Below are 21,878 nucleotides of genomic sequence, written 5' to 3' on the forward strand. Positions count from 1 at the left end.
TCTTTTTCTTTCTTTTTTTCGTACTACTGCGGTGTTGATTCACCGATGAGACTGTTTACTTATTAGTTGGGTCTAATCCACTTTTTGTTCTTTACTAGTCTGCCCCCTTTTTCCCGTTTCCCTTCGCTTAGCCGGGCTTCAACGCGTGAACGCCGCAACTACCCTTACTCTTCCGGGCACCTTGCTACTGTTACCAAGATCTCTGCCACCATTTTTACCATATTCTTCTGATTTTCTAGCGATAGATACTCACAGCTCTTGCAGCTCACTTCGGCCCATATTTTTTTAGCAGAAATGAGCTACGGTGACGCACATGCCAAATGGCATGCATTCAAATACAAAGATCCTTTTGCGGCAGATGAATTCTACATGTGCAACAAAGAAACCAAGACCTGTTGTAGGCCCAACTGTGACGTGAATCCTAACAATGAGGCTCCAGATAACATCACATTTGTAAATTCAACGGAGAATGCTGTAGGTAAAGGTTACCAACTATGCCAGCATTGCTTACCCAACCTTGAGTTAAGATCCGGCTTCGTTGAAAACGAGAATTTTGTCGTGCTCAATCTCGATTTGCTACTAGATACAATGAAGTATGTGAACGAAAGCATAGGGTTCGTACCACCTTTATTGGACAACAATGACAGCCTACTTGTCAGCAAGATAGCAAGCATAAGCAATACAAAGCTTAAAAAGAGACTTTTGAAAGTGGATGACTCTGAGGGGGAGAGTACCAACGCGGCGATCAAAGCAACTCTTTCAAAAGGAGACATGGAGCAGTTGAAAAGAATAGATATGGCATGTAGACACATTACTTTAGCTGCACAATCAACTGTCTTTGGAGTCCATTTTATCCACGGCCATAGAGAGGATATATTAGACAACAAAATTTTCAGCAAGGTTGAATCTGAAAATTTTGAAAATATGCAAGAAAGGTTCCAATCTTCAAACGGGAATGAACCTGGTAGCCCAAATGGAGACAACGAGGAACTCCAATGGGCACCTGATATCGTGAAAAAGGGTTGCTATTGGATGCAACACCGCAAGCTGAGAACTAAAAGACGCAGAGGCGGTGTTTTGGGCTTTAAAGAACTTGCAGCAAAATCGCGAATAAGTCCGTGGCATTTTTATCGCACTTTCAAGGGTATGACCGGTGTGACACCTAAGGAATATGGTGATAGATGTTTCCAGTTTCTATATTCCCACCGGAAAGAATGCTGTCAAGCTCTAAATAACCCCGAGTCAATTGTGATCAATGCCAAACTGGCAAATCCTTCCTTGATCTCCAACAAAAGTGGCGCAACCTTTTCTAAATCTTCATCAGTCTTAACTAATAGCATACCTGCTGCTACAACTTTATTCGAGAAGGAAGAAGCTGTTAAATTAGAGTCATTGGAATGTGAAACATACTCAAGCTCTCCTTTATCTTCTCTTGGTGACTCAAACAATGCTGGTTCATTGTATGCCTCTACACAGATACTACCTTTGAATTTCTTGGATAGCAAGAGCAGGAACTCAGAACTACCCACATGCACATCTCCGACTGATCTTGGCTTCATGAGTCGTGGGAGTCCAACTTATAGCAAAAGCTTTTTGCTCAAAGATACAATTCAACTCCAAGAGTTGACTCAAAATCAACTTCCCCAACCTTTATACCCTGACACGGACTTCTCCCCAAGCAATACTTTTGACTTGGTCTATGAAACTCCGGAAACAGCGACAGAGGAATTAACACAATTCAAGTGCTACTATTCAGGCAATCAGTACATGGATGATGCCCTCAATTTAGCTTTAGACGACAATACGTTTGGCCTTCCCAATGTCACAGGCGCTTTCACGGAACTACAAAAGTTTCACACACAAAGTGGTGAACTTTTTGATGTGTTTGAAATCAGTCAACCATTTCTATTGAAGCAATTACAATTGCAAAATGTCCTTGAAAAGAGGTACATCGAGAAAGGATTTTTAGTTGACGACGAATCAAGTTTTGACCCTTTCGGTTCTGATTTTGGCACCGTCATAAACGACTGAATAGATATATATAGACTCGGCTGTTTGTATAATCACATTCATCTTTCTCTCACATTTACTACATATTAACGGCATCTTTTTTTATGGTTTCGATTAGCTTTTTTATATTTTCAAACAAAAAATTGGGTTTACTTTTTATTCTAATTTTTGGTACCACACACAAGTTGCTCTCTGCTATTACTCCAGTAAGTAACTCAACCACGGGTGCCCTAAATCTTCAGGCTTGGCCCATATCAGCTAAAAAAATTTGTGATTACGTAAACCAATGACTGTTTACGGATTTTTGCTATTTTTGCTATTTTTTTTGATAAAAATGATATTTTATTTTACACATGACTGAAGCAAATTTTTACACTAATTAGGAACCTTATCTGTTCGATATCTTAAACCACACTTCTTGGCACCTCATCAATAGCGAACAATATCCTTATTACTTGTTACTTAAGCTTTGCCCCAACCTTATGCTGATTACTATCATATGATGAAACCAAACACGAATACCATGGCTGATTTCGAAAATCTCAAAGAAGTTGGTACGGAGGCTACTCAAAAGCCAAATGCAAGTGCAAACCAGAACAATGGAGACAACAGCAACGGTAAAAAATCAAGACCGGCATTAGTAGTAGAAAAGCCCGTAGTGGGATCGATTGATCATTTGGCAATCAGTAAATCTCTGGGATACCAAATATTCCGGAAAACAAGGAGAAATGCATGGAATGCTGATGAGGACAAATGTTTGAAAGAGTTGTTGATTCAGCAGCACACAAAGAATAATAGACTTAGTGAGTACAATGATGAGCAAATAGACATAAAGATGATTGATTGGTTTGACATCGCAAGCAAAATGAAAACAAAAAGAAAAGGGAAAGAATGCAAGAAACGTTGGGTGAGTTCTTTGGATCCATTCTTGAGAAAGGGCAAATGGACGAAAAGTGAAGACGAAGCATTGATCAATGCTTTCAAGAAACATGGGGCATCATGGCAGAAAGTAGCATCAGAAATCAAAGGCAGAAACGAAGACCAATGTTCGAAAAGATATACCGAAGTCTTGAATAGCGATACGAAAGAGAGACTTAAGCCATGGAGTTTGGAAGAAGACCTCATACTCATAGACCAAGTTAAACAACTTGGAACTAAGTGGAGGCAGATATCAGGTTCTTTACCAAGCAGACCTAGCCTTACTTGCAGGAACAGATGGAGAAAAATTATGACAGATATTGCAAAGGATAGTGCCTCTAATGTTATCAAAAGAGCTGTCGGAGTGCTAGACGAAAATGGAGTGCCCACAATCAAATTCAAGCAGACAAATCAGTATGAGGAAGAAAATATCGGTAAGATCAATAAAATTTTTCAGCAGGAACGAAGTAAGTCGGATTCAAAGGCTCAAGGAGACGATAACAGTGAAATCGATGCTGAAGACAACTCGACGGAAAAGTCAAAAAGAATTCTTGAAGACGACCATGATACGCCGGGGAGTTCCAAAAGACAGAAATCAGGAAACAATAGTACTGCCAAAAAAGCACCTGTGTCCGAAAACTATAATACAACCACATCTTATCCTCGTATCGAGACCCCAGTACGAACACAAACAGATTGGTCTTTCTCACTCCTCGATCCGAGAACTAATGAGGAGTTAAAGTCCTACACCGGTGATATTAACACACAAGAACTTGCACATTATCTTATTGAACTAGCTCGTTTTAATGGTGTTACATTAACAGTCCACCAACACATACACCACCATTATTCTTCATCAGCTGCGGCCGTTTCATCAGACCCTCAAACCAACATCTCGAGGTATGGTCACTTTAATTATCTTCCCCCTCTAATTGAGGTCCCAAAGTTGACCTCCTCTTCTTCCCCTGACAACACTGCAGAATCCTCCACATCAGCCAAAAATTACACTGAAAACCCATTATTGCGACTCCTGAATAATGATGATGGGTCCAATAATACTTCCAACGGCTTTGATTCTAATCGCCCAATTAACAGTGAAAGCAGTGAAAGTGGAACTAACTTGCCAAATAAGAAAGCTAGTCTTTCCATTGGCGATTCGAAGAGCAATTTTCTCAAATCTCATAGACAACAACTCCACGCGTCAAGACCATCTCAATACAGTGAACAATCTCACAACTTGGAGTATAGCAATTCAAATAGTAACCTACAATCTCCGGGACCAACGGACACCCGTGGAACCAAAACTGAAAATATAAAAGATGGTGAGCATACCGGGAAAAGTTATACTACTGAAGATTTAGGAGAGGAGCTTGATTTTTGGGAAACTATGAGATCTATCAGTAGGCCAAAAAACAATAAGCCTGTTTCTCAGCATCATCCTCTTCATTATTATCAACCATCAAACTACAAGGAGCAGTTACCATATCAACCTTCTGACTCCTTCGGTATACAGCGTTTTCCTAATATGGCAACTCCTTTAGTGACCAATATGATCAGAGGAGAGAAAAATACAAAATCGGTAGAAACAAGTGTTACCAATGTGAATACAGATGAAAGTTACGGTGGCATGTATATGGAAGGTGAAAACGATGATGCAGAAGAGGAAGAGGAAATGGACATTGCCAACCAGTATGGTTTGTACTACAATGTTTTTGCAAATAAAAGTCAAGCCAACTATGGATCATATGGCAAACAACAAAATAATGGCGTGAACAGCGGAGCGGTGGATTTGGTGAATAGTGGTTACCTGATGCCTTTCAACCCTTCCTGAGTAATAAAGAAGCAGTTTTTCATAGCGTGTACATTAGTTAAAGAATATATAAATCATACCATATAAACAATCATATAAAGCGAATCGAACACGAGTCATATCGAACAAACAAACGATAGAAATTGACAATCATCATGCATGATAACTCTATCATCAAAAATCGAGCTCACCGGAACGTTGCAGGTCGCTTGTTGGAAAAAGAATAGCACTAGTTGATAGAAAATAATGAGCCATGAGGCTCATCTCCAGTTGAATCAAAATAAGTTTTTGACAAAGTATTTAGAGGTTTTCATGAAAGTGACCGCGTTATCATAGACAAAATCACCATAATCAAAATATTTGGTAACATAGTACTCCACATTTGGCTCTCCAATCAGAGCAACATCAGGGGTTATTCCAGTATTCTTTTTGATTCCCGACATGAATCCTGCAAAAAGTGTCAAATCCACGGCATAGTGTGCAACTCTACCAAGCTATGAAACACTATTTACATTTTTAATAAAAGTTCAAATGAATCCTGTTAGTATCTTCGATTCTACTTCTATTTTTGCCCTAGTCGATATCATACGTACTGTCATCTCGATGTTTATTATCTCTTTTGTATCAGTATTACCTTCTTCTCAATGTGGCCTTGATGGAAATGAATTTACGGATTTGCCGTTTTTAAAATCGATCAGATCATTCAGGCAATTTTTCTATCTCACTCGGCAGGCTCCTTTATCTGATGCTGACATAATCATTTTTCAACGATATCTCTTGACAATAACGACGGTACATCGATATAAATACGATTCGACTTGTTTGTTCTTGATGACGTTACATAGAAAAGGGCTGTAAAGTCCAGATTACAGTTCTACGCAGATAACTGTAAAAATATAAAAAACAATCACTATAATCAACATTATTTTTTTCAAAAGGCATACTCTTCGCTGAAGAAACGGCACTTTTGTTTGGTTGATATTTTGGAACACTCTTCAATCAGGGAAGGCGGTCCACACGAAATAATCCACTTGTTGGCGTAGTCAATGGTTTTTGACAGATTGTTTTGCAATAATTTCTCAAGGTCTGGTCGTTTGCCGACAACAACTGTGTTGGAGAATTTATGATCTATTGTGACCAGAGAGTCGTGCGAATCGTTGGATAGTTCAGTTAACGGAATGCCAGCACTTTCCTGAATGGAATCCAGCTCATAGCTTGTATTATTGGTGATAAACACATCGACACCTTGAACATTCAGCTCCTGTAAAATGAAAACATCTTCCTCATCTTTGGTTATCCACACAAATTTCAGCTTTATCTCTCTTCCACCGGAGATAATGCTTCTTTTTAAATACTCAAAAATAACCAAACCAAGGGAAATTCCTGAACCACCACATACGATGTTGACATTGTCAGCTGTATCAAAAAAATTCTGACTCAAAGAAGACTCAAAAGAAGGCTGAATTGAGTAGGTTTCGAAAGGCTCTAATTTGAACTTTGTTTTCTTGATAACTAGGCTTGCCAACAAATCTCGATTTTCAAAAGAAGTGGCTACTGTGTATGGATGAGATGGAAGTATTGTAAAAAAAGGTGTCCATTTACTGTATCCGATTCGAACGTGACATCCCGGAAGGTAGGACTCTGGCAGTAAACTTTTTGGAAATTTGACAATCAATAAATTACTTCCCGGGTTCTCAATAATTTCAGTCAGTGTGACATCTCTTGCACGTGTGTATTTCCGTACAGTTTGTGCTACTAGTAGCATAGCATTGAAAAAAAAGTAGAGCCCTACTCCTGGTCTTGCATGGAAATAGATCATGACAACTAGTGCAAGCATAAAAAAGTTATGATACAGATAGAATAGCGTATAATTGAGATTTCTAATTGGTTTCCAAAATACGAACATGATGTTGGCAAAAATAAACATTAGAAAGCCCAAAAAGTTGACAGGTCTGAACAAGTTGCCTACTGTGCCCATAGAAACATAGTATGCCAAAAACCCAATGGAGTGAAACATGCCAAGGAGAACAATGACTCTGGAGACCCATTTGTGCATTTGTATCGTGTTTAGATAGTTGTCCACTGAAAACCACGCTGGCTGGGCGGCTAAGAAAATATCTAGTGGGATTAAAGCATATGCCAGTCTACCCAATCTTTTCACCACTACCGTGATCTTTTCCAAATGAGGCTTGACTGCGACTAAAATCGCAACAGTGAGCACAATCAACGATATGCTAAGCGGTAATGGCAAGCTAGTAACGCGTAACACGGTAGTAGATCGCCCTGAACGCTTCCATGCTCTTTGATAGTACCATATGGATAATGTCCTCACCAAAATGAACAAAGCTGAAAGCCCAAATATGATGTAACCGTATTTTATATTTACTGTGTGCAATGCACCGTGTCTTTTCATTAATTCTACCGCATCAGCAAACAAAGTCGTTTTTTCATCAGTCATACTTGTATCTATTGTTCGCTCATATGTACCAATCCAATATTGAACAGTCCGGGAATTCCTGGAAACATTAGTCGTCTGTAAAAGGCTAACGTGTCTTTCATTACATATTACCGTTATTTTAGTCGCCATAGGAGCAAATTTCAAGTCTACAAATCACGTGACCAACAATGTTTCTCCATGTTTTAGTTGCCCTATTGGGAAAGCTCCTTCTTGACGAAAAGATAACGTGGAGAGCAGACTGGCATCCAACGGGGCAGAAGAGGGCAGTTGGCAAAGCAATCCCCCCTTTATTGCCACCACTTTTCTTTAATTACACAATCACCAGGTCGCTGCTGGAGTGGTTGAGACACCCTTGTTGAAAGAAAAGGCAATCTATGAAGTTTGAATTGTATCTGTATGTACTACTAGTAGTATTCGGGGGAGCCGTGGTGAACGCTTCGTCTCCACCAGCTGCAGTTCTCCACTGCGTCAACGATATTGCCCGCCTTTGTGAAGGATTTCATAGCAACTATGAATGTATATGTTACAACAGAGACAGGATGTTGTACTGTTTGGCAACTGTGTCTCCGTACGGCAATTACATGGAGGCCAGGGACCACTTTTTGGGGACATGTATCGATCGCATTCCTGCCTTAATAAACGATCCAAATTTCAACCTAGATTTACCAAGGAAAACATTGACTACCACAGTTGGTGGTACCCTTACTAGTGCTTCAGAGTTTCCATCGTCTGCGCTCGAGCCTAGCAATGGCACCAAAACACCTCTTCCAACACTGGAACCGACCGCTTCCGCCACAGAGCCAAGTGTCTCAGAAGGATACCCTTCAACATCAGTACATACTTCTGAACACACAACCACATCGACAGATTTATCTTCAGAGTACCACTCTCCTGTTAGTACAGAACCATTGCCAATACCACTTCCTACAGATATTCCAGTGCATATTCCACCCGATGAGTGTGACGACAACTTTGAAGATGATCCGTAGGAAGATTATGATGATAATTGTGAATGTGAATGCCAGTGTGACTGCGGAGATGATGATGATGACAACGACGATGACAACGACGGTGACGATGAAGATGACGAGGAAGAAGATTACGATGAAAATGATAACTTTGATGGTATAGAAGAAAAAGAAGAGGAAGAAGAAGAAGGAGATTATGACGACGAGGATGACACAAACGAAGATGAAGAGGAAGAGACTGAAGATTGTCCAGATGAGGATAATGATGATGATCATGCTGAAGAGGATGATGGAGATGGAGAAGGTCAAGACGATGAAGACGACACAGAGGATAATGAAGAAGAAAATCAAGAAGATGAGGAAGACAATGACGAATGTTACTGTTACTGCGAATGTGAGTGCAATGATGAAGTAGGCGACAGTGAAAAGAAAAAGGATACCAGAAGAGGTGAACTAAACTCCGAAGAACACGAAGAGTATGTCGACGATAACTACTGGACCTGCGACACATCAAACCCAGAGGATTGCCTTGATGAAGATGATGCTCAGGTAGCAGAATACTTTAGTATAAAGAAAGCTTTTTTGAGCTTGCCGAAACAATATCAATACGGCAGTCCTGAAAATAGGTTCTGGGAAGAAGAAAAAAAATCAAGAGCAGAGATATTGAACGAAATCAAAAGAAAGTATGGAAAGAAGAATGGAAAAAATCTCGATGCTGAGAGTGAAGAGGAAGAAAGTGAATCAGATCACCCTAATGCTATTGATTTCATTTTTGCCACACCAGAAAAGATTTTCAAGAGAGACGTAGAGAAAGAAGAAGAAAGTGATATATTGTCTTCAGGACTAAATTCTTTGAACCCCAAAAAGTTACTATTCGAGGAAGGTGAGGACCGCAGAATAAGATTTGGTTCAAGTTTTTTGAAAACTGGAAAGCTACCAAAAAAGAAACTACAAGATGACTGTGATTAGTAAATTTTGCTGCTATGAGTAATAAAAACCCGTTTGTATCCAATAAACATAATTATTATATATTAATTATACTAGAATTAATTTAGTCTTCGCTGATTTTGAACTTTACTTCTCTTCCCCACGACTGCGTGCTACAGCAGCAGCTACGGCAACAGCTTCAACTGCGGCTGCTATCTCCGCATCACTTGGCTCCCCCGTGCTTGATAACAGACCAGCTTGAACAGCACGTACATGTCTCAGCATGGTCTCTTTTTCTTCTTCATATTCAACATTCTCACCCCTTACAGTAGAAGTTTCTGCTTCTACATCATTCAGGTCATACCCCATCCCAATCTCCTCCAAACCATCCAAGTTAACCAATACAGACTCATCATCATCATCTTCAATATCACCACCAGAAGTAGATGAGTGTGAAGTATATTGGCTAAGCTGTTTGAGCTGTCGATTGAGCTGGGAATGATCATGAGGGATACTGAATGACTGAGACAGCATCATATTTTCATGTAATGGCTTTTCATTTATGATGTTGTGCCCGCGGTAAGCTTCTAAATCCTCTTGTATAATTGTCATCTGTTGGCTAGCACTAGATTCACTCTTATCACACTCACCAGTGACGTTCAGGAAAGAACCAGTTTCGTTTAATTTGTTTAGAGCTACCTTTCTCTTTTTGACAACATGACCTTTAACATTAGTCGTCTGTGTTTCAGATAGGTCCTTCATAGCTGTGATATCATGTGCTTCGTTTTTGCTGGTATTTCTCTGATTCGAATCTGCAGAAGAAGCTCCATAACTCTTTTTGCAGTTTTTTGATACAATATTATGTCTTTCTCTACCACTGTTGGGTAAATATCCAAAACTTTTGTCTTCTGATTTACTAAAGTTTGCAGATACTAGATCATCGGAGCTAATATCACCAGTAACCTTTTCAATTTGGCGCTTCTTGCCTAATAATAGTATTGCTTCTTTATTGTTTGAACTCCTACTCTTCTCAGGTGATGTAAGATTTTCGCCATTTTCTTTCACTTCCATGATTGTGGTTGAGTTTGGCTTTAGCAAGACTTTTGATGATATCTGACTCCGTGAAGTCCGCAAATGTTTGGTTTTAGTGAACAGTTGTTCAACTCCAACATTTCTGACAATAGATCCTTCATTTGAAGTAGTTCCACTCCCAAGTGTAGAAGAAGGTTTTTTCTTCTTCAGTCTACAAGACTGACAGATTTTGTGTCCTTTCTCATCTTTAGCTAACCCATAAGAACATCGATTACATAGTCCCTCTTGCTCTAGGGCCAATCGCCTTAATTTATCCTTTTCTCTACAACGCCTGCAAACTTTGAAAGTCCCCTCCTCATCGTTGGGACCAGAACAATGAACGCATTTACCCTCTAAATAACGATTAGCTTTTTTAGATCTAAGCATATCTCGACAATGTTGACACAAAGAGTAATTGCTTGCAGCCTCGGATAGATCCGTTCCACATCTAGTACAAACTCCATCCTTTTGTTTGGTTCGCCGTTGCCAACGCTTTGACCGTTGTCTTTGGAGTACTCGACAATGCTCACACATTTTGAATACTTTGTCTCCTATTATGGCAAATTTTCTTTTACATCGGTTACAGTCAGCTGTTGGGTATTTCTCTAAATTTTCACTAATGCTATCATCATACACAACAGCGACCATTGTGGTGGAAGGAGCTTCATTATTATATTCGGCGTTTAACACGACGTCTGCTTTAATAGTTTGATTAATGTCTTGAATATCTCCAGCATCAATTATATCATTTTCTCGTTTGCTTATTGTCTCTTTTGAACTTCTGAGCCCAAATTGGGTGTGTTGTGAAATTTCATCGTGGCTTACACGGTCAACCTTAATGTTTTTGTTATTTGAGCCAATATCCTGATCAAGAAGAAGACCCATGGCCAGCTAAACTGTTCGTCATGTTCCAGAGAAAGGCCTTTTAACGAACTGGCAAAATTAAAGTAGTCAACGATTGATCGACTTGACAATAAAAAGCCATGCTGGGTGTAATTTCGCTGCACATATTATTCTAAAACTTTAAGGCTTCTACTCAGTATAGCTTATTGTCGAGGTAAATCATAGCACACATCAAATCACAAGCATAAATGGATCAAACTACTGTCTATAATAACATTGTTTTGGATATCGAAGGGACTTTGTGCCCTATATCTTTTGTAAAAGATCAGCTGTTTCCTTATTTCATCAAAGAGCTACCCACATATATTTCAAAGTATGATTTTCCCTTGGATCCAGAGAAGAAGTCTAACGATGAAATAGAAAAATTGTTAACCAAGTTTGACAAGAGTTTTTATCAAAACAAAGAGGAATTATTGAATCATGTCAGAAAGTTGGTTGCAGATGATATTAAAGATCCAGTTTTGAAACAACTACAAGGGTTTATATGGGAACAGGGATATACAACTGGTACTATAATGGCACCCCTTTTTGAGGATTCCATAGAAGCCATGAAACTGTGGTCCATTTTGTGTGATGGTCTCTACATTTATAGCAGTGGGAGTGTGAAAGCCCAGAAATTGTTATTTGGAAACGTTGAAATCAAAAGAAGTAACGGAAGTTTAGAATGTGCCGACCTCAACAACTTAATCACTGATTACTTCGATACTGTAAACACGGGGAATAAGACTAAAATTGAAAGTTACAGCAAAATATTGAAGAATATAGGAGTAGTTGATGAGGAGGGAAAAAGAAAATGCCTTTTTTTGAGTGACAACCCATTGGAAGTACAGGCAGCAATTGAGGCTGGGATGACCAGTTTTGTTGTAGAGAAACCCGGAAATCACCCATTATCAGAAAAAGATAGAAAATCTTATACAATTATTACAGACTTCAAGTCACTATTTGGGTCTCAATAAGCGTTGCATATCTTTATTGCCAATCTATCACTTACTGTTACTAGCTTTTAATTATTAATGGATAGAAATAAATATTTTGATAGATCATAACAAAGATGAGAGAGCCTCAAAATACAACTGAGTGAAATATACATTTAATATAAGCAATCTCATGCTGCATGATCGTTGAATAACAAGTTAGCTGCCATCTCCTCGTTTTTATCACAGGCGAAATAAACTTGAATCACCAAGTTTCTATCGAAACCTAATTCACATAACCTGGTTATTGCATCATTTTCCTCTGGAGTAATTTGTATTTGGTATGAATCGCCAGCTTCTGCCCCTTCTTCTTCATTTTGTGCAGCTTCTATATATTCTGGTGGAACACCCAATGCTTGAGCCAGTGCTTGTTGGTCACCTTCAGTAATGTACCTAAGGAATGCTTCTGGGTTGGTTTGTATCAACTGAGCAATTTGTGGATTGGATGCTGCTAATTGCTGTAACACAACTTCAGCCATTTCTGGTTGAGCCTGAAGTATGTCTCTGACTTGACTCATCATGTCGCCTTCAGAACCGCCAACTTCTCCTTGTCCTGCACCATCAGAGGCCAATGCTGCCTGATCAAACAAGTTTCCCTGTGTACTAACTAAAGGCGCTTCACTTGGTGTAGTTGATGCAGCTGCGGGAACCGTCTCACCCGTGCTGTCAACTGTAGATTCCGCAGCAGGAACAGAATCCGATACTGGAGCTGCAGAAGGTTCAGTGCTTATTGGAATGTCCGATAACAAATATTCCACTGCCCTGTCTGGATTGTTAAACGCAGCACGTAATGCCCTTTCAACCTGTTCTCTTTCGAAACCCATTGCCATTATATTTTGAACTGCTGTTTCTCTTACGCTACCTTGTGCAAATGTTGATGCTGTGAATTCCGTCACGGTTTCTGCCGTTCCTGCATTTGCTTCAGTAGAAGTGTTCGTGTTTGATGCACTCGTTTCTGTGGCCGTACTTGCAGTTGGAGTTTGTTCGATCTTTGAGCTTGAAGTTTCCTCTTTAACAGGTTCTGAGACTTTCTTTGCCTTCGAAACCATAAAAATAATTTGATCCCCTTCTTTCACTTTGAAAGACTCAAAAGTTTTATCATTTTGTAAAACTTTGCCGGAATAAACAAACTTAATCTGGTCAGCATCACAATTCTTTATTGATGCCAGCTTTTCCTTACCTGACAGGACACTGTCCGTGGGCTCGATTTCGATGGAAATTTTCTCTTTTTTGAAGTCTTTGAAAATAACCTGCATACTTTTTATGTCACCAAGTCTTCAACTGCTTGATATGCTAACAGGAACTGATATCTTCTTTTAGTCTACGTTTCTTTTCCCTACATGTTTTGCCACTGAACAAAAACTCAACAGTCTGGAAAAAAGCCGAGCACGTTGATTTTTTTCTCACGCCTTTTCTATTATTTTGAATTTCAAACAGTCTCTTCACCGTAGTCTAGGATACAATAGATTTTATTAAGGCAACTTTAAAACAAGCGGCTTCCGTTGAAATTACCAGCAATGACGGATTTATCCATACTTCATAATTTCCCCCAGTGGGAAAAAATGAAAAAAGAACTTGAAGATGACTTTTTCAACGACAGTCTTTGGAACGAATTGGTTTTGCATCATGAAAAGCTCATTGCTGATCATAAAGAGTTGCTCAAGTCTAGAACCGAGCTCAAGGGTCTGATATATGCCGACATGGACCAATTGCTTACAAAATATCCATATTTTACCGTGTATTGGAAACGATATGTTACAATGGTGTATACCCTTGAGGGGCTCAAACCCTCGATACGAGTACTGGAACGAGCTGTGATTTCATTTCCATACTCGCTAGATGTGTGGATTGACTATGTTAATATTTTGCTGGCAAACAAGCTAAAAGCTGACAAGGAAATGAATCAAATATTTCTGCAAGGTGCAGATAATGTCGGCTGCCACTTTCTAGCTCACCAGTTTTGGGACATTTACCTTGATTGGGCAAAATCCGTCTATGGCGTTCATTCAAACGATTACATAGCAATACTTATACGAATAATCAAGCTTCCACTACATCAGTATGCGAAGTATAATCAAGAGTTCATGAGATTGAGTAAAAATTTTGCCATAACGGATTTAGTGGCAAAGGACAATCTTGTCACCTACGTGAAGAGAAAATATGATGGACTAAATGAAGAAGAAATGGAGGAGTATATTGAAAACCACTCAGAAAAACTAATCAGCTCATTTTTTGGTGACATTTTGGCGCAGGTGGAGACAAGAGCACAGGAAAAGTGGAAATTCGAGAGCGTTTTAAAGACTGATTTTGACTTCAACATGATAACCCTAGAGGAGCTTGATAGATGGATAAAGTATTTAGAAAACGAGGAAATGTATTATCAAACAAGAGATGAACTTAGTGATATTAACGAACTGATTGCTTTATATGAAAGAGCACTCATACCAACATGTCTTTCTGATCAAGTATGGATAAGATATGCACGGTTTCTCATACAAAATAAAGGTAATAATGATCGAATAATGCATGTTTTCAATAGAGCATGTGACCATTTTGTGCCATTAGACCTTAAAGAAGTGAGGTACATGTATGCTAAATTTTTCGAGCTGAAGCTTAAAGATTTAGAGAAATGTAAACAAGTTTACTTGTCCTTGATTTCGAAATCACCCACGGAGACAGAGCCAGTTTCGAAATACATTGAGTTTTTAATTCTTCATCAAAATGAAAATAGTACTAATGCAGGATTGGTGCATGATATTCTTAATTGTGTTTACAAGTTCAACCAAGAAAAAGGACCCATTGAGCATTTGAGCAAGAAGAAAAAGATAAACCGCCCCATTAAGGGTCAAACTCAATCTAATTTTGAAATACTTTCCCCGGATGTAAAAGACTTATATGATAAGTTGACGTTTTGGAATGCTGGACAGTTAATTGTTAGTGTCTGCAAATTCTATTGGCTTACAAAGAAGGACTTAAAACTCACAAGGGATACTTTGATGACTTTCTTCAATACTTTCGCAGTGAAAAGTAGTAAGGTATTCTGGTTTTTCTTTTTCAAATTTGAATTATGCCAGAGAAATAGAAAAAATTTGGCAAATATTGTGAGCCAAGTAAGAACTGGAAGCACCTTGAATATTTCAGACATAAATATCATTATTGAGCAATACAATTCGTTTGTTTTGAAAAATTTTACAGTCACAGAGTTGAAAGATGGTCAAAGAGATCTAATCAAAAATATGTTGGAAACAGACGTTGAGTCGTCGTTGCATATGAAGCACTACCTAAAAGTAAGACTTGCAGAAGATAATGATGAAGAAACTACAAATCGAAGACTTGTCAAGGAGAATGGTCATCCTGCAGCCATGTGCGAAGGAAGACCAACTTTGACAAACCCACTACTTATATCGGAGAACACTTTTAAAACTTCGACCGCTCCTGCATTACCTCGTTTTAGAAATGTAGAAAAAGCCAGCTTGAATGTAAAATATATACACGAATCAATATAATTTGTACTCTTTTCTGATAATTGTCCATTTTCTATATACTGTCTGTTTGTCTGCCTATGACAGTTAAACTATCCTTTACCAACGCTTTTTCCGTACATCTGTTATTTCCGTAAACTTCCAAAATTTCCAATTTGGGACATATTCGTGATAAGATAGCTAGAACAGAATCATCAACGCTTCGTACAAAGCCAATGTCCAAATTTGTTAGCAAAGGAAAAATGATGTTTCGAGATAACCTAGAAAACATCACCTTCGAAATTTCCTTCACACTGTTCAGATTTAGCTGAACCAAGGTCTGGCTTGAGTGTGATAACATTGTATAAATAGACTTATCGCCAAGGGAAAAACACCTTTCCAAGCATATGTCTGTCAGACCTCCATTTATATCCCAATTTTCAAACAAACTCATCATTCCAGTATCATCAATCTGATCTAGGTCTGCTATCGATAACTTAGTCACATTTGATCCGAAAGCTCTCAAACCGTCAGCCAAAAACCTGTTTGTTAGGCCCGAACATTTGTCCAAGTTTAGAGACGTCAAAGTTTCGCAGTTGATCGCCAACAAATTTATTATTAAATCATCATCGATCAAGTTTTCATGATGGGGTGAAGATATCTCAAGATGTTCTAGTGCGCTCAGAAAATGGGGCAGAAGATCGTACACCGGTTTAGAGTCCAACCCATCCAATCTGCTCAACGTCAAAGACTTTAGGTTATTGCCACAGTTTTCCAACAAGGAAACCAACGAGTCATTTGTGAATCTATGAGTATTTCGAAGATGAAAATGCTTTAGATTTTTACCCACATTACTGTCAAAAAAGCTCTGCCACGTGTCGTCGTTGATCAAGAACGGCCCATTCAACGATAATGACTCTAAACTGGCCAACTTGCTACCGAAATATCTCAAGTTGTCATTGTGTAACTGACCACACATATTTAGCGTCAAAGACTCTAGTTTCGGGCAATAGGCAGCAATCTTATCAAGGGAATTCTTATCGATCTTACAACAGTCCCAGAATTCCAATTCCGTTGTCTTGTTATCTAAAAACAACCCGACTGTCTTGTTGTTCAACGACCTATTTTTCGCCAAAATCCTGCAAATTTTCATCTTGTTGTGGTTACCAATCTCCCCTAGAAGTTCCACCTCGTTGATATTCTGGGTGATGATATTGATGCAGAAATCTTGAAGGGACGGCAACTTGAATTGCTTTTTATCAAGCAAGGCCGCTGCAACCTTCTTCCGCCTCTTTCTGGCTTCGATCTCGTGTTTTTTCGCCAACCTTTCTCTCCGCATCTGGATCTTCGTACACGAAGGGCAAAGGTAACCAATCTTGCCGTACTTCTCCATCTTCTTTGAGTACACAGAAATGTTGAAGTGCTGATCGCACTCAAGACAGTATATTGCAGCGCCGTTGGAAGAGACTCCGCTGAAATCTCCACTGGTCCTTCTGCGCTTGGCCGATGCTGCTCCTCCCTCATCATCGTCGATCTCCTCCTCGTCGGAGTCCAAGGCCAAATTCAGCGGGCCATGTGAGTCCCCATCGAGAATCTCGCCGCCTGCATCATCCTCTGGCTGCTGCACCACTGCAGTAAGCTCTTCTGCAATCTCAGCCGGCACTTCTTCTCCGTTCTGCTGCCTCTGTGATCTTTCGTAACGAAGTCTGATCTGCTCAGCGTTGATTCCCTGTTCTCTCAAAAATGACGTTAACGCACTCGAAGGGCCCTTCACCCCACCCCCATCGTCATCTCCCTGCTGTCCAGTATTTCCTCGCCGTCTTCTGTACGACATGGTATGTCTCTTGACGCTGTTGCCACCTTCTATCCCCACTTTTGACCTTCTTTGACTGTCTTCTCTGAGCCATTTTCCGTTTCTGATTTGCCCTAGCCGATTCATGGCTCATCATCTCCTACGCGTCCCCGCCTCGCACGGCAAATCGGGCCGATCGACCCAAACCGGCCCGGCGCGCCATCCGAGCAAGTACAAACCGGCACGCCGATAAGCGATAAGCTCCCTCGGGGAACCGATCCTCCGGAGGATGGACATCTCTCGTTGCGGGATGAGGACACGGGCCCCCCCCAAGCAGGTGTTGATGCACATCCTGGCCCGGGATTTTGGGCCCACTGCAGACCCTGCTGGAGGGCCGGGTAGACACGTCTCAACAACTGCTTTGATCGTGCCTACGTTTGATGTCACTCTGAAAAATTTTCCGTTTACCCCTTCTGTTCCATCCACCTGTCTACGTATATATGTATTGGTCCCATTCGTTTTGACCACCCACTCCTCCCAACCGCCTGTTTGTTTTCCTGCAACCTGCAACCGCGGTGCCCATCTCCGTACATCTGTTTGTGCATAGCATTTGATCTTTCTCAAAGGTAGCGAAGGAAGAAGTGATTCAAGAGATCCCTCCCGTGCCTTGCCGACCAGTTGTTTCATCTGCTACCCTACAAAGACTAGGTACACACACATACACACACACACACACACCCAGGGCCATACATTACACTGTGAAATGCTCAGAAAACAGCTCAAGCCGGTGTACCAGAAGTACGGGCCGTTTAACCTGTACTTCACAGCGTTCCTACTTTCTGTCACAGCATGTCTCTCCCTAGGAATCCTCACACTTTTTTCTATCTTTGCGGAACCGATGCAAAAAATACTAAACTACTCCCAGTCGACCATCAATACCACCATTATTTTCCAAGTTTTAGGCTTGAACCTTTTTACCCCCTTGAGTGGCTACATAGCGGATGCAAAGGGAATCTGGATTTTATCCTTGATTTCCTTCTGTGGCTACTTTATTGCTTTCAACTTGATCATTCTTGTGGTACGAAATAATTTGGACAAGCACTACATCTATTTGAGCTTCTTCATATTGGGGTGCTCTCACATCTCGTTTCTATTCAGCTGTTTGTTGAATTCTGCCAAATCCCTAGGCAGATACTACAGAACACTATCAATAAGTACCCCTAATATGATGGTCTCCTTTTCCTCCTACATACAGATACAGATTATTGCCACCTATTTCGTACCAAAAAATGATGATTTGCAGTCCAGATCAGACAATTTTGTCAGCATTCTTTATTTTTTTCTCATTTTGTTGATGCTCAGCACTATTCTTTCATTTGTTGGATGCAAATTGACCGATTGGACCGAATATTATGAATTTGACTATGAGGAAACCGCTACTACAGTTTACGAAGATTTCCTGAGTTTCGAAACCTCTCCCCTGTTGCGAGGTGCGGCAACAGTTTTGCGTAGCCCCCAAACTTCGATAATTGGGTCACCTAGATCTTGGTATGTGGACGAGGACTCCTCTGTCGTGAACCTGGATGATGAGTTATCGATGTTGTCATCATCAACTCATCTCAATACTAATAACAACACCAACACCAACCCAAACCATTCTCCATATAGACACAAGGTTAATGGATTTCTTTATGATCCGTTGATGTATCCGTTGATGTTTTGCTGTTTGACGTCGATAGGTTCAACGGAGTTCTTTATTGCAAATTTGAATGCCATTTTGGGGAATCTTAATTTGGCGAAAAAGTTGGATGATAATTTACAGCTTCTCTCGATCTCTTCCACGATTACAAGGTTCATAATCATGCTTTTTACAGATTGGTTCTGTACAGCATTCAAGGTATCACGTATCACAATATTCACCGTGTGTGTCATAGCATGTGGCTTATCGCATATCTACATATCGAGTGCCCCGGTTGCATCAATGAACTTTCCTCTTGTCGTCATTCTCAACTCGATCTTGAACTCTTCTGTCTTTACACTATTCCCTGCTATTTTAGCAAGTATTTATGGAATTGAAATTTTGGGGACAACATGGGGCGTTTGTTCGAGCTCCAGTATTTTTGGAAACATGTTTTTGAACATGATGTACTCTTACGATTTCAGTTCCAATTGTGTTGGAAGTATGTCAAAAGGGTTGGCAATTTGCTCAACATTGACCTTTTTCACCAGTGGTACTATGCTGGTGTTTTTCGGTTTGGTCGTATTTTGGCTAAGAAAGCGATATTTGAGCAGAGTGAATACTTTTTTCTAGAGTAATAGATTTATAAATAAGATGTAATGATTTAACTAGTATATTCAATGATTATGAGTGAATTCTTAGATATATTACGTAAACACGATTTTTTTTAAGCCACAACACTCGAAATTTTTACCAGTTTGCTGATGAGCTTATCTATTGCCCGGAATGTAAAGGAGTAAAAAGAACAAGGCGTAATGGATTTAAAAAGAGTTATTGTTTCATGCAAGAGGTATAGGGAACGGGGATAAACAACATGCTAGTCCGCAGAGACTCAGATACTCCGTACCAGGATGTAAGGGTGAGTCCCAGGGCTTCTTCGGTGACGTTGCCCACGGCTTTATCTGCGTCACACACGTCAACAATATCGTCGTCGCCACCAGCAACTACGATGGCAACAGCAACGGTAACTAATGGTGTCAACACATCACGAGTGAGGCCCACTGAAATTTCTTCTGAGAATCCAGCTATGAATGGGGAGCCCCCCAAGGAACCATCTCGGATTTCGTTATCATTATCCAAGCTTCTTCCGCTTATAGGCAAAGATGGCATTGGTAGTAGTACCAACAACAGCGCCGCTAGTGGAAATGCGAGGAACATCGACCAGACAATAGGAGAAGGTGCCCACCAGCCACATGGGGAAGAAGCTGTAGAAAACGATCACTTGGATGTTGCTGAGGATACACCAACTGGAACCAATATCCATAATGGCGTTGCTACAAGAGATGAAGAAGCTATATGGCAGGAGGACAACGGAGTGAAAGCATGTCCGTTGTGCGATGCGAAATTTACTTTCTTCAACAGGCGACATCATTGCAGGAAATGTGGTAAAATTTTTTGCAACAAATGCTGTGGGAAATTCTGTACGTTCATACCAGGCAGTTCAGTAGTTGAGCCCGAGGAGGAGGGTGGCAGGAGCATAGTAAGGAACGGATACCAATACTACAAGTTCAGGACGTGCGAAAAGTGCTACGGCGAGATCAAGATGTTGAAAGAGGCTCTAGGCATTGCTGACGACAGCGAAGAGGACAGCAGGGAGGAAGACACAGAGGAGGAGGAGGAGGAGGAGGAGGAGGAGGATGAAAGTGCTGAGGGTGGCGGAGACGACAACGAAAGCTTTGAAAGGCACCTTTCCATAATGGGGGAAGACAGAAGTGGGAACGCATGCGGGCCGGAATGGAGGAGAAGCCGAAGGAGGGCCGGGGCTCGGACGAGATCTCGGACGGGAAGGGAGACCAGCATCGAAGGGCCTGTAAGGAGTCAGGGTGAGGAGGGAGATGACGCGGACGCGGAGAGTCTGACGTGCCTCATCAAGCACTCGCAGCCGCGGGAGATCACCATGGAAGTCAGCGAGTCGAGGGTCCGGGAGGCGCACGGAACGACGGGCGGGGCTGGGGCCGGGGAAGGCCCTCGCCGGGGAAACGGGAATACCAGTATAGATCACAACAACAACAGCAACAACAACAACAACAGCGAATTGAACGAGTGTCCGGTGTGCGGCATAGACATTGGCGGAGTGAGCGAGACCGAGCGGGAGACACACATCAACCGCTGTCTCACCGACCAGGAGTTTGGGTCGCCGACGCACCCGGGCGACGTGGCGAAGCGGGACAAGAACCGCATGTTGGTGTACTCGATTCCAGCGGACGCGGACATGGCGCACATGGTGCTCAACGACGACAACGAGTGCGTCATCTGTCTCGAGGAGTTCTGCCCCGGCGATAAGCTGAGCCGTCTCGAATGTCTCTGCTGTTTCCACTACAAGTGCATCAAGGACTGGATCCGCAAGAAGGGTTACTGCGAGTGTCCTATCCATGCACTCCATGCGCAGTAGGAAGAGCAAGTCGCGTCGGCCGATAAGCCGGACAAGGCCTAGCCCTGCCTCGCCTTGCCTGGCCACAAGTAGCCCTGCGATCGCGGTGACGAGGGTGTGTAGCCTAGTTAGAAATAGTAGCGCATATATTCTCGCTGTGGAGCCACACGAAACACGCTAAACTTTGCCTAGCGGTGCTAAAGCTGCTAAAATGCGCAACAGCCAGCTAGTCCCGCAGAAACATGCATTTAAAGGGCTCGGCGTCGACGCCAAAACTGCATGTCAACGCCAAAACACGCCCCAGAAACGCGACAAGCGGGCATATGCACGGCGCAGAATGGGGCAATCCTCCATTCGGCCCGTGCCGACGCGTTAGTTCGCTGCTCTGTACGCCTCTGGGCTGGCCGGATTCGGCAATCCCTGGCGTATGGCCCATATATCTCGACGCATAGAGCACGCGCTGCAGCAGACGGCCCG

The 21,878-nt window shown here is 41.3% G+C and overlaps 13 protein-coding genes across 13 annotated transcripts; 8 read left to right on the forward strand and 5 right to left on the reverse strand.

Moving 5' to 3' along the window:
• Window positions 1–53: 53 nt before the first annotated feature.
• PICMEDRAFT_14460 (hypothetical protein) lies at window positions 54–2,157 on the forward strand. The gene has a single exon (XM_019160383.1). It carries the CDS (start codon window positions 295–297, stop codon window positions 2,029–2,031), a length of 1,737 nt encoding a protein of 578 aa, XP_019020058.1. The 5' UTR covers window positions 54–294; the 3' UTR covers window positions 2,032–2,157.
• A 265-nt stretch (window positions 2,158–2,422) lies between these two features.
• Window positions 2,423–4,872, forward strand: PICMEDRAFT_14461 (hypothetical protein). The gene has a single exon (XM_019160384.1). The coding sequence runs from the start codon at window positions 2,534–2,536 to the stop codon at window positions 4,757–4,759; it is 2,226 nt and encodes a 741-aa protein (XP_019020059.1). The 5' UTR covers window positions 2,423–2,533; the 3' UTR covers window positions 4,760–4,872.
• A 60-nt stretch (window positions 4,873–4,932) lies between these two features.
• On the reverse strand, window positions 4,933–5,182 carry PICMEDRAFT_14463 (hypothetical protein; the record flags this gene model as incomplete). Its single annotated transcript, XM_019160385.1, has 1 exon — window positions 4,933–5,182. A coding segment is annotated over one exon (169 nt), but the record flags the coding sequence as incomplete, so codon positions are not given.
• Window positions 5,015–5,633, forward strand: PICMEDRAFT_89434 (hypothetical protein). Its single transcript, XM_019165045.1, has one exon. The coding sequence runs from the start codon at window positions 5,270–5,272 to the stop codon at window positions 5,594–5,596; it is 327 nt and encodes a 108-aa protein (XP_019020061.1). The 5' UTR covers window positions 5,015–5,269; the 3' UTR covers window positions 5,597–5,633.
• A 36-nt stretch (window positions 5,634–5,669) lies between these two features.
• PICMEDRAFT_57091 (hypothetical protein) lies at window positions 5,670–7,196 on the reverse strand (the record flags this gene model as incomplete). Its single annotated transcript, XM_019163211.1, has 1 exon — window positions 5,670–7,196. The coding sequence occupies one exon, from the start codon at window positions 7,194–7,196 to the stop codon at window positions 5,670–5,672; it is 1,527 nt and encodes a 508-aa protein (XP_019020062.1).
• A 374-nt stretch (window positions 7,197–7,570) lies between these two features.
• On the forward strand, window positions 7,571–8,185 carry PICMEDRAFT_57092 (hypothetical protein; the record flags this gene model as incomplete). Its single annotated transcript, XM_019163212.1, has 1 exon — window positions 7,571–8,185. The coding sequence occupies one exon, from the start codon at window positions 7,571–7,573 to the stop codon at window positions 8,183–8,185; it is 615 nt and encodes a 204-aa protein (XP_019020063.1).
• Window positions 8,186–9,135: 950 nt separating this feature from the next.
• Window positions 9,136–11,047, reverse strand: PICMEDRAFT_75573 (hypothetical protein; the record flags this gene model as incomplete). The annotated part of the gene is made up of 2 exons (XM_019164938.1): window positions 9,136–10,374; window positions 10,747–11,047. 2 exons carry the CDS (start codon window positions 11,045–11,047, stop codon window positions 9,239–9,241), a joined length of 1,437 nt encoding a protein of 478 aa, XP_019020064.1. The 3' UTR covers window positions 9,136–9,238.
• Window positions 11,048–11,253: 206 nt separating this feature from the next.
• On the forward strand, window positions 11,254–12,021 carry PICMEDRAFT_70542 (hypothetical protein; the record flags this gene model as incomplete). Its single annotated transcript, XM_019163668.1, has 1 exon — window positions 11,254–12,021. The coding sequence occupies one exon, from the start codon at window positions 11,254–11,256 to the stop codon at window positions 12,019–12,021; it is 768 nt and encodes a 255-aa protein (XP_019020065.1).
• A 149-nt stretch (window positions 12,022–12,170) lies between these two features.
• On the reverse strand, window positions 12,171–13,295 carry PICMEDRAFT_70543 (hypothetical protein; the record flags this gene model as incomplete). The annotated part of the gene is made up of 1 exon (XM_019163669.1): window positions 12,171–13,295. One exon carries the CDS (start codon window positions 13,293–13,295, stop codon window positions 12,171–12,173), a length of 1,125 nt encoding a protein of 374 aa, XP_019020066.1.
• Window positions 13,296–13,535: 240 nt separating this feature from the next.
• Window positions 13,536–15,655, forward strand: PICMEDRAFT_14467 (hypothetical protein). Its single transcript, XM_019160386.1, has one exon. The coding sequence runs from the start codon at window positions 13,557–13,559 to the stop codon at window positions 15,543–15,545; it is 1,989 nt and encodes a 662-aa protein (XP_019020067.1). The 5' UTR covers window positions 13,536–13,556; the 3' UTR covers window positions 15,546–15,655.
• Window positions 15,286–17,384, reverse strand: PICMEDRAFT_14468 (hypothetical protein). Its single transcript, XM_019160387.1, has one exon. The coding sequence runs from the start codon at window positions 17,332–17,334 to the stop codon at window positions 15,577–15,579; it is 1,758 nt and encodes a 585-aa protein (XP_019020068.1). The 5' UTR covers window positions 17,335–17,384; the 3' UTR covers window positions 15,286–15,576.
• Window positions 17,385–17,636: 252 nt separating this feature from the next.
• PICMEDRAFT_14469 (hypothetical protein) lies at window positions 17,637–19,661 on the forward strand. The gene has a single exon (XM_019160388.1). It carries the CDS (start codon window positions 18,056–18,058, stop codon window positions 19,601–19,603), a length of 1,548 nt encoding a protein of 515 aa, XP_019020069.1. The 5' UTR covers window positions 17,637–18,055; the 3' UTR covers window positions 19,604–19,661.
• A 150-nt stretch (window positions 19,662–19,811) lies between these two features.
• On the forward strand, window positions 19,812–21,655 carry PICMEDRAFT_14470 (hypothetical protein). The gene has a single exon (XM_019160389.1). It carries the CDS (start codon window positions 19,845–19,847, stop codon window positions 21,420–21,422), a length of 1,578 nt encoding a protein of 525 aa, XP_019020070.1. The 5' UTR covers window positions 19,812–19,844; the 3' UTR covers window positions 21,423–21,655.
• Window positions 21,656–21,878: the final 223 nt, after the last annotated feature.

Source organism: Pichia membranifaciens (assembly GCF_001661235.1).
Source record: "Pichia membranifaciens NRRL Y-2026 unplaced genomic scaffold PICMEscaffold_1, whole genome shotgun sequence".
Classification (NCBI taxonomy): domain Eukaryota; kingdom Fungi; phylum Ascomycota; class Pichiomycetes; order Pichiales; family Pichiaceae; genus Pichia; species Pichia membranifaciens.